Genomic DNA, 13,535 nt, shown 5'->3' with positions numbered 1-13,535 from the left:
GAGATAAAAATCCATCTCATTCGTCATCAATCTACACATAATACATCATGATTTTAGCAAATGTATAAAAAATCAAAACACTGAAACATCATTATTATGAACCGTTTACTCAGTACGCTGTTAAAGCACCTGGAAGTAATTCAACAAGATCGCCACACTTTATTTTTGATTTTCAGGGACCCTTAGAAGAGATACTGAGACCTCTCTGCATTTGAACGGATCAGATGTAAAGATGTAAATGACACTGGTACAGTATGGAGCAGGTGGTTGGATAAACAGCAGTGAGTCATCAAGGGTCTGATGGATCAAGTGAGCCTTAAACTATCTGGCAGCAGAGGTGGATGGGTCACTTTACAGGCTGAATCTCTGGACTGAATTTCCACTGGAACTCTATGTAAGAATTGGTCAGGAGGAGAAACCTGTTAAGTCAAAGCTGTTTATCCAACCACCTGCTCCATACTGGACCACTGTCATTTACATGCAAATCTAATCCCACCCTCAGTTCTCAAAGAGATCAAATCAAATGCAGGGAGATTTCAGTATCTCTTGTAAGTCCCTTAGGAAATCAGACCTAAAGAGTGTAGTGATGTTGATGTGTGCCTGCAGCCTGATGTGGGCCTGCAGCCTGATGTGGGCTGCAGCGGGCCTGCAGCCTGATGTGGGCTGCCGCGGGCTTGCAGCCTGATGTTGGCTGCAGCGGGCCTGCAGCGGGCCTGCAGCCTGATGTGGGCTGCAGCGGGCCTGCAGCCTGATGTGGGCTGCAGCGGGCTTGCAGCCTAATGTGGGCCTGCAGCCTGATGTGGGCTGCAGCGGGCTTGCAGCCTGATGTGGGCCTGCAGCCTGATGTGGGCCTGCAGCCTGATGTGGGCTGCAGCGGGCCTGCAGCCTGATGTGGGCTGCAGCGGGCTTGCAGCCTAATGTGGGCCTGCAGCCTGATGTGGGCTGCAGCGGGCTTGCAGCCTGATGTGGGCCTGCAGCCTGATGTGGGCCTGCAGCCTGATGTGGGCTGCAGTGGGCCCGCAGCCTGATGTGGGCTGCAGCGGGCCTGCAGCCTGATGTTGGCTGCAGCTGGCTTGCAGCCTGATGTGGGCCTGCAGCCTGATGTGGGCTGCAGCGGGCTTGCAGCCTGATGTGGGCCTGCAGCCTGATGTGGGCCTGCAGCCTGATGTGGGCTGCAGTGGGCCCGCAGCCTGATGTGGGCTGCAGTGGGCCTGCAGCCTGATGTTGGCTGCAGCTGGCTTGCAGCCCTATGTGGGCCTGCAGCCTGATGTGGGCTGCAGCGGGCCTGCAGCCTGATGTGGGCCTGCAGCCTGATGTGGCCATTATTTCCAACAATCTGTTCTTTCATGTCATTGTTATTTTGATATGTTGTGTGTAGATAGATGAGGGATAAAATGGCTTTTATATATTTTAAATTGAGTCTATAATGCAACAAAGTCTGGAAAAAGTGATGGTGTTCATATACTTTCAGGCAGCATTGTTAATACCAACATCTATTCGTTGTGAACCTAATAATTGCACTGTGACAAAAAAGGGCCATGAGGAGGCAAAAACAGAGATCCTTGTGTGATTGAGGCAGAATTTGTAACTCCTCTGCTCTCTCCTCTCTCCTCCTCTAAGTTTCCTACAGCCTTTGAGTTTAATGAGCGCCTCCTGCTGACAATCCTGGATCATCTCTACAGCTGTTGCTTCGGGACTTTCCTCTACAACTGTGAGAGTGCACGCGACCAGCATGTAAGATGGACCATAAAACAACTGTCTGCTCCAAGTTGCCTTACAACATGCACGCACGCAGGCTTTGATTTTATCTTTCGGTGCAGTTCATCTTTAAATGTCTCACAGTTCCCCATCTTTGATGTGCAGGAGGTGAGGTCGAAGACGGTGTCTCTGTGGTCTCTGGTCAACAGTAAGATGGAAATGTATTTAAACCCTTTCTACACTCCGGAGTCCGGCAGGGTCCTCTACCCCGTTGCAAGCATGCGCCACCTAGAGCTGTGGGTAACATACTACATCCGCTGGAACCCACGCATACGACAACAGGTAGGACTGCCTGTGTGTTTGTTATAATGTACTGTGACCTGCACAGGGGGGAGCTTCAGGGGCCACCGATCTTATTGGGTATCAGTACGGCTGTGTGATATATCCAATATACTCGATATATCTCTGAAATAGATGTGAGACACACTCACCAACCAATTCCGCACGGCATCTAGGTGCAGAAGGGAGGGAAAACGATATTCATGATATCCACCGTGTCACATCGTGTCCTAACAGCACACGAGCGTCAGACTGTCGCACCACATCAACGCTCTCTGTCCACACTTATTCATAGAATGTATGGAACAAGCTGTGTCCCTGAAAAAACTAGATTTGCACCTATCCTGTTTTTTCCGATCCAGTTGGATACTGATACCTGGGTTGAGCGTATCAGCCAATACCGAACAAAGTGTTTATCACCACCCCTTGCAACTTTGGCGTTGCAGATATTTCATTTTGCAGTCGGACTTGCTGGCATATCAAGTTTGAAAATTTCCAAATAACAGACTTGGCTCGTTCCGGCACTTGCTCCATTTGTCTCTGTGTTTGCTCATCACTTGCTGCTGTGCGTGCTCTGCTTGATGATGTAACCGCTTTTGCAAACATAGAATAGAAGTGACTAGATCGCTGTAACTCTATTGCTGTGTATGATATTAATAGAAAAGAAGTGAGTCAATATCAGAGCGGATATCCGATCCAGGTATCTGATCGTTGCACCAGCGGACTCCCAGTATGTCAACATGCCACACACACACTGTAGTTAGAGTAATTCCCTCCTTATTTGGCCTGTTTAGCTACAACATCAGATATATTTAGGTTTCTTAGGGAAATGAGGACGTCTCGTTTAGATAAGTTGTTATCATTTCATAATCAGCTGTTCTCCGTCCATTGCGGCACTTTCAGCGTGCACAGCAGAAATAAATTGAAAACCGGGCCTCCGACAACAGTGCAGCACCGTACCAAACTAGTATAGAACTTTTTGCAGATCTCACCCCCTAGCCACCCCCCATCCCCCCTTAATTGAGACCTTAGCAGCTCTGTTCTATATTGCCCATTGTTTTTATTATAAAGATTGCTTTTGCAGTTTGAAAAAAAAATTGTCTATAATAGAAATAGTCTTATTTCAACTCAATTGTGATTATTCACTATGTAAATATAAAATGTTTTGGAGGAATCACCTGTGAAGTTAAGCAAGAATGGTATATAATCTGCAGGGATTGTAGAAAAAACAGTAAAGGGGAAAAGTGAGATTTCATGGGATTCTTTTAAAGGAGATTTTGAAATATAGAGCTACATTTTCGTATATAGTGAAATGGTGAAAATGTATCGCTTTATTCATTTTTTCCCATATCGTACAGATATAGTTATCAGTTGGTTTTTCTAGTAATGTAAACTTTCCTGTGTTCCTGTGTCATCTCTCCATAATTGAAAGGAAGTGTTAGGGCGTGATCACACTGTCCTTTTGGCCGCGGCCAAAACCGTTTTTTCAGCTAAAGCCTAGTACCTTTAAGCCATGTGAGTGCACCCGCTCCGCGCTCAACTGCGGCCAGCGGACCGTCCACGGCCCGCTTGAAAGAGGTGGGCTTTAGCGGAGCCGTTTGCGCATGTACGAGCACGAGCGTGCGCACGTGTACGAGCACGAGCCCTACGGCAGTAGCGTTATGTCCGCCTGTTCGGACATGTAAATAGAAGGACGGACCATGCGCGGACATTTAACAACAACAACAATGGCGGTGAAAGGTTCACGTTGGTGTGATGCGGAGGTGGAGTGTTTACTGCAGATTTGGTCGGATGAAAATATTCAAAAACAGTCGACAAGACGCACAAAAACTCTGAGGTCTATGGAAAGATTTGTAAACAAAGCCACACACACGCGATCAATGCGTGTGACGTGTTACGGCGTGATGGCGTATGGACAGCAAGAAGCATTGGCCGGCCCTGGCAGTGTGAGTACAAACGGGGCTGGGGCGCGGGGGGGAGAGGGAGGGGGGACAAGTACCCTAAAGTCCAGGTTGTGGTCCGGGAGGACAGTGTGATCACGCCCTTAGTCACAGATCACAGAGTCATCACAGATTAGTCACAGAGACGGTTTCTTAAGTAAGTCAGTCTTAACTCAAGCTTTAGGGTCACTGTACTGTACTGTAATCAAGTCGCAATTTTAGAGAAAAAGTGACATCATGGGAAGGCATTATTAAAAGAAAAAATAGTAAAGTGATAATATTTTGAGAAAATGTTTTCCCTTCAATTGTAGAAACTGTGTGTGTGCCTGTCTGTGTGTGCCTGTCTGTGTGTGTGTGTCTGTGTGTGTCTGTATGTGTGTGTGTGTTTGTGTGTGTCTGTGTGTGTTGCAGCAGCAGAGTCCAGTGGAGCAGCGCTACAAGGAGCTGTTGGCCCTCAGAGACGAGTACTTGAAGAAGCTGGAAGAGCTGCAGCTGTCCGACTCCTCTCCTCCCTCCCGTCTGGCTAACACCCCCAACACCTCCTCCTCCACCTCCTCCACACCCCCACAGCAATACACACACCTACAAACTCCCCTCTGAGGGCTGGTGGCACGCACAAACACACACACACACACACTCTCAGATATACTTGTTGACTTGCACTTATGTCCTCTTCACTCTGATTTCTGTCAGTCTCTCACACACGCAGGGAATTAATTAGTATTGTGCAGTCCTAACTGTTGATAACAAAGAATGCTAATAAGATTTAGATTTGATGGGTAATTCTAACACCATAGAGGCGATGATGGTGATTTATGCAATATGTCACAGTACAGCCTTGTCACAAGACTTTTCTACAAACACTCACCATACAGGGAAGCCTTAAAGACATTCAGTGGCTTTCAGTCCAAGGGCTTGAACACACAGGACACACAGTGGATGTGTATGCGTTCACACAGGCAGCAGAGCAGAGCCGTGTTCGGGGTTTTCTCTGTGAGGAAACACACCAGAAAAACTGCTGATCTTTTTAATCGCATTGCCACAGAACCACGTTTAGATGTACTGCCTACTGCTTCCACTCTCTTTGCTAAGCTTGGCTAACCACGTCAAACTGATGCTGATTTTCTCATCTATTCTAGTTTATGTTTGACATTGGAAAGAAATTTCGACTAAAGGTCTCCCCACTAGCTTTTTCACAAGCCTTCTGCAGCTTTCAACTGCAGAGTTAAGCGGCTGTTATACTCGATATAACTTATGCAGACTGCCGGTCACGAGGACGCCCACACAGTTCTATCACAGCTTAATGAGATCCTTTCGATCTGGCGGTCCACCCAAGTGCGTTTCCCAGTGTGATGGTGGCAGTTGCTGCTGTAGTCAGAGATTCAGTCTGAACTCAGTCATTTCCTGTATCTGTGTTTTGTCACAGCCCCTCCTTTTTTATAAACTGTATCTGCCAGATGGATTGATTCCCATTTGCTCAGCATATCCATCTGGGAATTTCATTTGGAGATCTTTTGGGAAGAGGGGCGAATGTACTGGCCCAATCAACCAATCAGATCAACAAAGCGTATGACGTACCAACAGCGTGGAGGCAAAGCTCAGAAAGTAAACAACATGTGGGTAAAGGATATTTTCCCTTTGTGTAACATGAATTTACAGATCAAAGGCCCAATTTCAGGAGCCCGGTCCATATTCAACAGAAGGATCCAGAGAAAAAAAGAGTTAGTGAGCAGCTTGCTCCATAGCTGCTCATCTCATGGCTGCCTCCATGTTGTTTACACTCAACAGTCTCTTCTCGCTTCCTCATTTAAATCCACCTCTAAACAACACTGATTGGTTCGGTCGCTTGTGCAAACTTCTCCAAATTTTCTCAGTCGCACGTTACCAGACTGATCTGAGAGTGAAATACAATGTAGCTCAGAGATCAGGATCTAGTCTCCCTTTAGGAGACTAGTGGCAATGGTGGAAGTGAACGTGAACACATTATACTAACATATCTAAAATCAGATGGATTAGGAGATAATATAAGTTAGTTTGAGACCTGTTTCTGTCTCAGCAGCAACGTCTGCCCTAACCCTCGTGGACATGAGCGGATGATGCCATTTACATCAGGCGGACGGAAGCATACAAGGCGGATCACCTTTCAGTTGACTCCACTCACTAATAGAGATTAATTTACCAAACTACACAAGAATAGGTTAAAGTGTAAAAAAAGGGAAGGCGAGAACTCCCAAAGCTTGCCTCGTCGTGGGAAAAATTGAGATCAGATTTAGTTGGAAATGCAGCACATTCCCCAGTTGGATGTGAGAACACGGCTCTGCGATGCGTCTGTCTTTGTCAGCTCAGCTCCTGCCTGCGTGCTGCTACACAAGCGTTAGTGTCCTGTGTGAACAAAGCGACATGCTAATCAGGATGTTGTACAATTCTCACCGCTCACACTTCTTCCTTTGTGCTGCACTGCTACTGAGTGCTGCCCTTTCCCTCGAGGTATTGATTAGAACCGCTGCAGAGCTCATGCAGCGGATTTGGAGGCTTTGAGCTGCTGCAGTGAGAGTCACTGTGCGTCTCCAGCTAAGTGTATATATCAAGTGTGTCAGATTTGGATTGATTGATGTGGAATTAGTTGCTTATCACCTGCGGGTGAAAGCTAGAGCTGTGTTGGTCTCGTGTGTTTTGCCACTGCTCTCAGCTAAGCTCACCTAAGCAGTATTTCCCAGCACTTCCTAAGCTACGGCGCTGAGAGAAAATGCAGTTCCAGCCAACTGGCAGAGTTTGGTTAGGAGTAATCAGTAATTTACATTTATGAATGCAGCTTTGATAGGGTTTGAAATACATTTCAGGTGCTCAAGACGATCTAGGGACATGAAGTGGTGCTGGCCTCTGATCCTGGATCACCTCTTGTGCTCATGTTCTCACTAAACAAAGACCCCGGGTGGAGAAACCAGCCCAGGTCCATGATAGCCTTACCACGCCAAGATGTTTGAACCAGCACATGGTTTTAGGGACAGTGAGCAGAAATAAACCAGTTAGCTCTCACTCTCCGTAAATAACATTTTTGTAAGCGTGACTCTTTCTACATATTCTATCCACCCCAACTGAAAGGTCCTATGTTAGAAACTCATGTGGTCCCATAGCACATGTGCCTTTTGGACAGCTGTTGGATTTGTGTGAGAGTTTTTTCCCCCACATTTAACTTGGATATCATGTGAGTCACTCTTTACACCAGAAAGAACCGTTTTAATCAGTGAATAAAGTGTTTCTGTTGTGTATTTCCATTTGCCAGACATCTAATTGGTTCAGGTAATTGGCTAGACTTGTTTACAGCTGCTTGCTTGGTTCTCTGAGTGCTCATCTCTGCACTATTATACTCCAGATTACAGCTTTGTGTAGCAAATTGTTGTTTGTTTATGTCCCCAGACTTTAGCATGGTGCAATTAATCGGAATGAAAGGGAAAGTTATGGAAACTCCTTGATTTTATATGGAAAGTAATTGTTAGCAGTTATTTTTACATGGGAAAACTCTATGGAAGATGATGCCTGCCAGAAAAGAAAATAGATACATTATATATGTGATATGTCAAAATTATAAGGTGCCAGGTTTATATTGTGACATTAAAGTGAAATTCTGGCGTAAAATCATCCCAGGGTCTTTTTGGGCAGATACAATCATCATATAAGTCATCGAGACAATTTTTTCTGTGAAACAAATATTAACGGAGAAATCCCAGACAGTCGCTAATGGTGGAATGCAGCTAACACTGATTAGCTCGGGGCAGTGCGGTGAAGGCATTTAAACGTCTTTTTTAACCACTAATACTGCTGAAAATAACAGCAAACCTCTGCAGTAGCATGAGAAGAGTCCTTACACAGAAAACAAAGCACCAACAACGTAGTTAGTGAACCCAGAGTTTATTAAAAGAGTGTTTTAAAGACTTACCTACTGGACCCTGTACCAGCTCCTCTCATAGTAAAGTCCATTCAAGTGGATTACCAAAGTCAATCCCAAAGGAAGGAGCCCACTGGTGCTTTGTTTTCTGTGTTGGGACTCTTCTCATGCTGCTGCAGAGGTTTGCTGTTATTTTGAGCAGTATTTAGTGGTTAAAAAAGACGTTTGAATGCCTTCACCGTACTGCTCCGAGCTAATCAGTGTTAGCCACATCCAGCTGTTAGCGACCCTCAGGGATTTCTCTGTTAATAGTTGTCGCATGAAAATAATTGTCTCAATGGCTTATTTGATGAGTGTATTTTCCGAAAAAGACCCTGAGATGATTTTACGCCGGAATTTCACTTTAAGTCAGTCGTGCGATTTAGTTTTTTTATGTGAGCAGTTTAATTAAACTCTCAAACCGATGAGTTGGCGCCATCTCATCAATTTGATTCACTGTCACAAAAAAAGTCACAAACAAGTTAAAATGAGGAATTGTTTCATTATTATTATTAGGACCAGTTCTGACTATGACTTTTTTGTCCTGGCTCAAATAGGCTTGTATTGAATCCCCCAATAAGAACACATGAAAAACCAACCTGTCCAAAAAGCACATCCTTGAGTAGTTGTCTCTTTGGGTTTTGGTGCTGTCGTGGAACTGGTGTCTACAGTGAGCAGAGTCAAACTCAGGACATCACATGGGTGTGCGTGCGCGTGTGTGTGTGTGTGTGTGTGTGTGTGAACAGAATCAAATTGCCTGCTAATACGAGGATTTTGCTGCTAACTCAAAGGGCTCCCATTTCGGTTAGTTTAAAAACAGTTGACACACTCAGACAGTGTGTACCGTATCATTCAGTCTGTCACAACGTATCACAATCGCTTCTCTGCCACCGTATTTGTCCTCAGTCTGGTAGTCAGTCTCTGGCACTTTATTCCAACACAGGCCACTTAATAAATAACAGGCTTGAAGACTGGAGTACTGTAAATCGAGGATTTGAGTGTGATACCTTCTGTCAACAGCACGACCTAATCCCTCAGAGAGAAATGGAATGACTGTGTTATTTTGGCAATGCCAGCTGTTGGGTCCATCACTGAAAACAAGAATAAACCCAATGGATATCTATTAAAAGGAGCTCCAGACCTGGTCCTTGTCGCAGTTTAGCTTTAACACTGCAACAAGTGCTGTGCTCTGGCTCCGTACCATAGGAAAACTGCTCCCAATATTGAGTTCAGACTAATACAGGGTAGATACACCTGGAAGTCCACTTGGACCACCACTGTAGATCATGTCCACCTGACACTATATTTGTAACATTTCATAAAAACCTCCTTCACAAATGAATATTAAGCTAGTCTGTTTGAATGCAATCTAAGATGGAGGTTTTAGTTGCCTCTACTTTGTATGATGTACACAGGGACTTTACTTCTGGAAATCTTTCTACTCAATATTTCCTCCACCTCTCTATTGCATCTTTGAATTCCCAAACAAGCAGCCTTCCTGCTGAAGGAGAAATGTTAGACTCCTACTCCCACGCATTTCACTTTGGGTTTTCAGCAAGTTGGAAGGAGCGATGCATTGAAGTGATGCATTGTATGTACAGTGACCATGTTAACCGTGGATGAGGTGCAATAAGTCACTTTGCAAAGCGTGTCAGCTCATGTCCAGATTTGTGCCTTGATTCTTGTGTGAATCGCTTTCACCTGTTCAGAGAAACGTACACTCGCTACCCTGGGTCATGTTTGAGATTGACTGCTCCGTAGTTCAGAGGATTCAAAGGAAGAAAGCCTTGTGTGCTCTGATTTGGGAGGAAGCCATGCTGTTGTTTATGGGTCTGTGCCAGTTTGAAGTGGGCGGCCACTGCAGGCATTCCGCAAGTAACTACAGAGTGCAGAGGACCCCCTCACATATTAGCCAGAAAAAACAAAAACTCTGGTCTAACTTTAAAGGACCCCATTGGCCCCCAACCAGTTAAGATTAGTGCGTTCGCTGCAGAGATACAGAAGGTCCGATGTATATTCAGGTACATTCCCTGACCATTCTAGTGCACAGTGTTCTCTATTGTATTTCAGAGCCTCAGACAGTTTTGCGCAGAGGCAGATGCGACACTGTATTGACCTTTGCAAGCAGAAGTATCTTAGCAAGAAGTTTCAGTGTCTCAAAATCATGTGACCAGGCCCTGACATGGAGATCTGTGGAGCGTAACTGTTCAAAAGTGCTCCAATTCTATAAAATAACAGCAGAAAATGAGACCACCTGTATTCCAACTCACAGTTTGGTCTTGGAGTTAAGCTGCCACTGCGCTTCATCACATCTCCCCCCTTCACTCCACCTTCCAGAGTGGATGTTCAGAACAACTATACACTCTTGATTTCCAATGAGGTTGATCAAACTTGTTCAAAAAAAATCCTTAATCCTTTCACACCTTCCAGACAAATGTTATTCTGAGGACTGACCAGAGGATAATGCCAGAGCTTTGTTTCTGCTATCACAAGGGCAACTGCACTCCCCGGCCACTTTATTAGGCACACCTGGTGCTTAATAAAGTGTCAGTGTGGTCTTCTGCTGCTGCTCCCTCTCTGTAGAAAGTAGGTGGTGTTGTGTGCTCTCCTGCATTCCTGCATTCCTCTGTTGGAACCAGTGGAGATTTGAGTTCCTGTTGCCTTTCTATCAGCTCCAACCAGTCTGGCCCTTCTCCTCTGACCTCTGGCTAAAACAAGGCATCTGCTCCCACAGAACTGCCGCTCACTGGATCTTTCCTCTTTTTGGGACCATTCTCTGTAAACCCTAGAGATGGTTGTGGGTGAAAATCCCTGTAGATCAGCAGTTTGTGAAATCCTCAGAGCAGCACGTCAGGCACCAACAACCACACCACGTTCAAAGTCACTTCAATCACCTTTCTTCCCCGTTCTGATGCTGCTTTGAACTGCAGCACATCCTCTTCACCATGTCTACATGCCTGAATGCACTGAGCTGCTGCTGTGTGATTGGCTGATTAGACATTTGCGTTGACGAACAGGTGTACCTAATAAAGTGGCCGGTGAGTGTAGAAAATCAGGGAGTGGTGTAGCTGCCTGATAAGTAATGGAAACCCAATCTCCATATGTGCGTAGATGGTTGAGGTTAGACGTTGAGCGCAGATGGTCAGGGTCAGGATTGGCTTTTAGTCAAGGGATGGGACCTGGATGGATGGGATCTGAGGTATCCCTTACCAAAAAGAAGTACACAACAAGTTCATTTTATTAAGTAAACTAAGGAAAATATACTTGAACTTTACTTAAGTATACCAATATCAATGCACTAATAGTATACTACTTTAATACTGCTAGGATAGTTATTTTTAGTTCATAAAAGTAAACTTGTAAGTTAAAATAAAGTATAAGAGCAGTACACTTTGAGTACACAACAAGTTTGTCTAAGTTTAATTTATTACTGCATCTAGTGAGCTTAAGGTATACTTCTTAGTTTACTAGTTATGTACTTCTAACTCAATTTTTAGTTTATGAAAGTATAAGTTAACATATACATATAGTACATATAGTGTAAACTATGTCTACTTGGACTTTTCTGTACATTTGTCAGTTTAGGTCAATTCTACTTAAGTTTACTTTTATTAAAGTATATATGTAACGAGTACATCTAATAATAAACCGAGAGTATACTCTGTTATTTGGATTGTCAAATAAGTTGACTAATAACACACTTGGATGAACTTCTTTTTGGTTGGGGATGGATCGCGTAGTAACAGAAAGAGAAAAGGCGAAGCGAGTGTTCCTGGCTCCTGTTCGTTGTCCTTCTGTCACCTGCCTTTAAAGAGTCAGAGCAGTGCTGCCTTCTTCCATGAGTGCTAGGGTTTCACAGAGGTCTTCTTTGGCTACCTGCAAGTACGTCACATCTCAAACATGACTCCTTCCTGTGGGTGGGTGGGTCAGAGCGGGCATATTACACGGTGCAACCTGATCCCCATGTCCACGGAGGTGAATTAACAGGTTCTACCAAGTGGATCCTTTTGACAAGTGTTTGGGGTCCTCTATGGACGGTTCGATCTCCTTTAGGAGGTTTGTAGGTAAAACAACAGACGGCAACATAAAAAAGTGCGCATTGGTCGTGTTTTTAGGGAAAAAACAGATAAAAATCTATTTTTATTACTTTTTACTTTGTACAAGCACCATGATGTAATTACCTCAATCAAAACCTATTTTACTGTCTAAAGTTCTATTGTTGTAAAATACAATTATTTTATGTAGTGTCAAATCTTACAGTTTTATAAAAAAGAAAAAAAGGAAAGTAATGTTGGTTCAGAAATTGTTGGTATAAATTGTGGATTTCTGCTGCGTTGGTAAAAATGTCTGGTTCTATTTTTGAGGGCATTTCTTTGGTTTGTGCTCGCTAACCCAGGAGGAAAGACAGAAGCTTCTGGACCCTGCTCACGCATCACAGACCATGACACCTTCCTCTCACTCCTCTGGTGGATCTCTAGCTCTTTGATTCACTCTGGCTCTGTGGTGAGCAGTCTGAGAAGGACTCTGTCATTGTTCATTTCAAATGTACTCTTTGATTAATGTAGGGGGTTGTAGTCTGAGGGGTTTTGTCTCATAATATAGCCTGCTTTTTAATAAATACACATGAAATGTGTTCCAGGATCTTTTTGTCATCAACAAGGGAAAGTGAAATCAGGATACATTTCAAATGTATTTCTATGAATCATGTTAGATCCTCTCCACAGTGTGTTGGATGGGTCCTGTTGTGTAAATATTACTGATTAAATTAATTTAAGGATTTCTGACTCTGGCTCCTTGCATGTGTCATTTATTGAATTATGTGATATTTGTGTGTGTCGTGCTTTTCATTATACCAACACTAAACATGCTGAAAAGTGTGTACACAATGTGTGTTGGGGAGAAAGTTCTCTTGAACAATGCTCACTCTTCTTTAAAATTAAGGCAGATTGAGCCGAGTTTAGCTACATATACAGAATATTAATTACTTTATTCAACTATATGATTAGTTGTGATATATTTTAATAACTGACGAATCGGTTTGAGTGTGTGTAAGTAAAATGGCTCTTATTCCTGCTTCTTAAATGTGTATACAATGCTTTCTGATGCACTGTCAACAGTCATAAAACATGTGACTTAATTAATTAACTTATAATAATAAGTGCCTTCTGGATGCTCTTGACTAGTTAAATTTCAGGTTGAATGATTATAAAACAGTATTACTACACACACCAACAATCAGCTGTTATAAGGACTCAGTGTGTTTAATGCCATTCCTGTGATTCTGCGTTTGTGTCTTGCATATTAATAACTTATGACGCAGCATGGAGTATTTTAATGAATGAACAAACATCAATATGTGCTCCACAAAACAGACAATTACTTATACTTACCATACTCACTGAAGCTGTTTACAAGAAGGGGATGAGCAGACTTCAGATCCTTCAACGTGTGCAGCACGATGTTGGAGATCTTTTATCAGTCTGTGGTGGCCAGTGTACTTTTCTTTGCTGTGGTTTGTTGGGGAAGCAGCACTGGAGCCAGCGACACCAACAGACTCAACAAACTGATCAGGAAGGCTGGCTCTGTGATTGGCTGCAAACAGGACACTCTGGAGGCTGTGGTGGAGAGGAGGA

At 43.9% G+C, this 13,535-nt stretch overlaps 1 protein-coding gene across 1 annotated transcript in view; it reads left to right on the top strand.

Moving 5' to 3' along the window:
• Positions 1-12,614, top strand: part of mtm1 (myotubularin 1) — a 37,921-nt gene extending 25,307 nt beyond the window's left edge. The window contains exons 14-16 of the mRNA XM_083937200.1: positions 1,621-1,734; positions 1,864-2,040; positions 4,389-12,614. Coding sequence (XP_083793326.1) covers positions 1,621-1,734; positions 1,864-2,040; positions 4,389-4,577 — 480 coding nt within the window. The 3' untranslated portion in view covers positions 4,578-12,614. The remainder of the gene's footprint in view (positions 1-1,620; positions 1,735-1,863; positions 2,041-4,388) is intronic.
• Positions 12,615-13,535: the final 921 nt, after the last annotated feature.

This window comes from Echiichthys vipera (assembly GCF_963691815.1).
Source record: "Echiichthys vipera genome assembly, chromosome: 22".
In the NCBI taxonomy this organism is placed as follows: Eukaryota; Metazoa; Chordata; class Actinopteri; order Perciformes; family Trachinidae; genus Echiichthys; species Echiichthys vipera.
The sequence above is the reverse complement of the archived record's forward strand: the minus strand, read 5'-3'. Positions and strand labels throughout refer to the sequence as shown.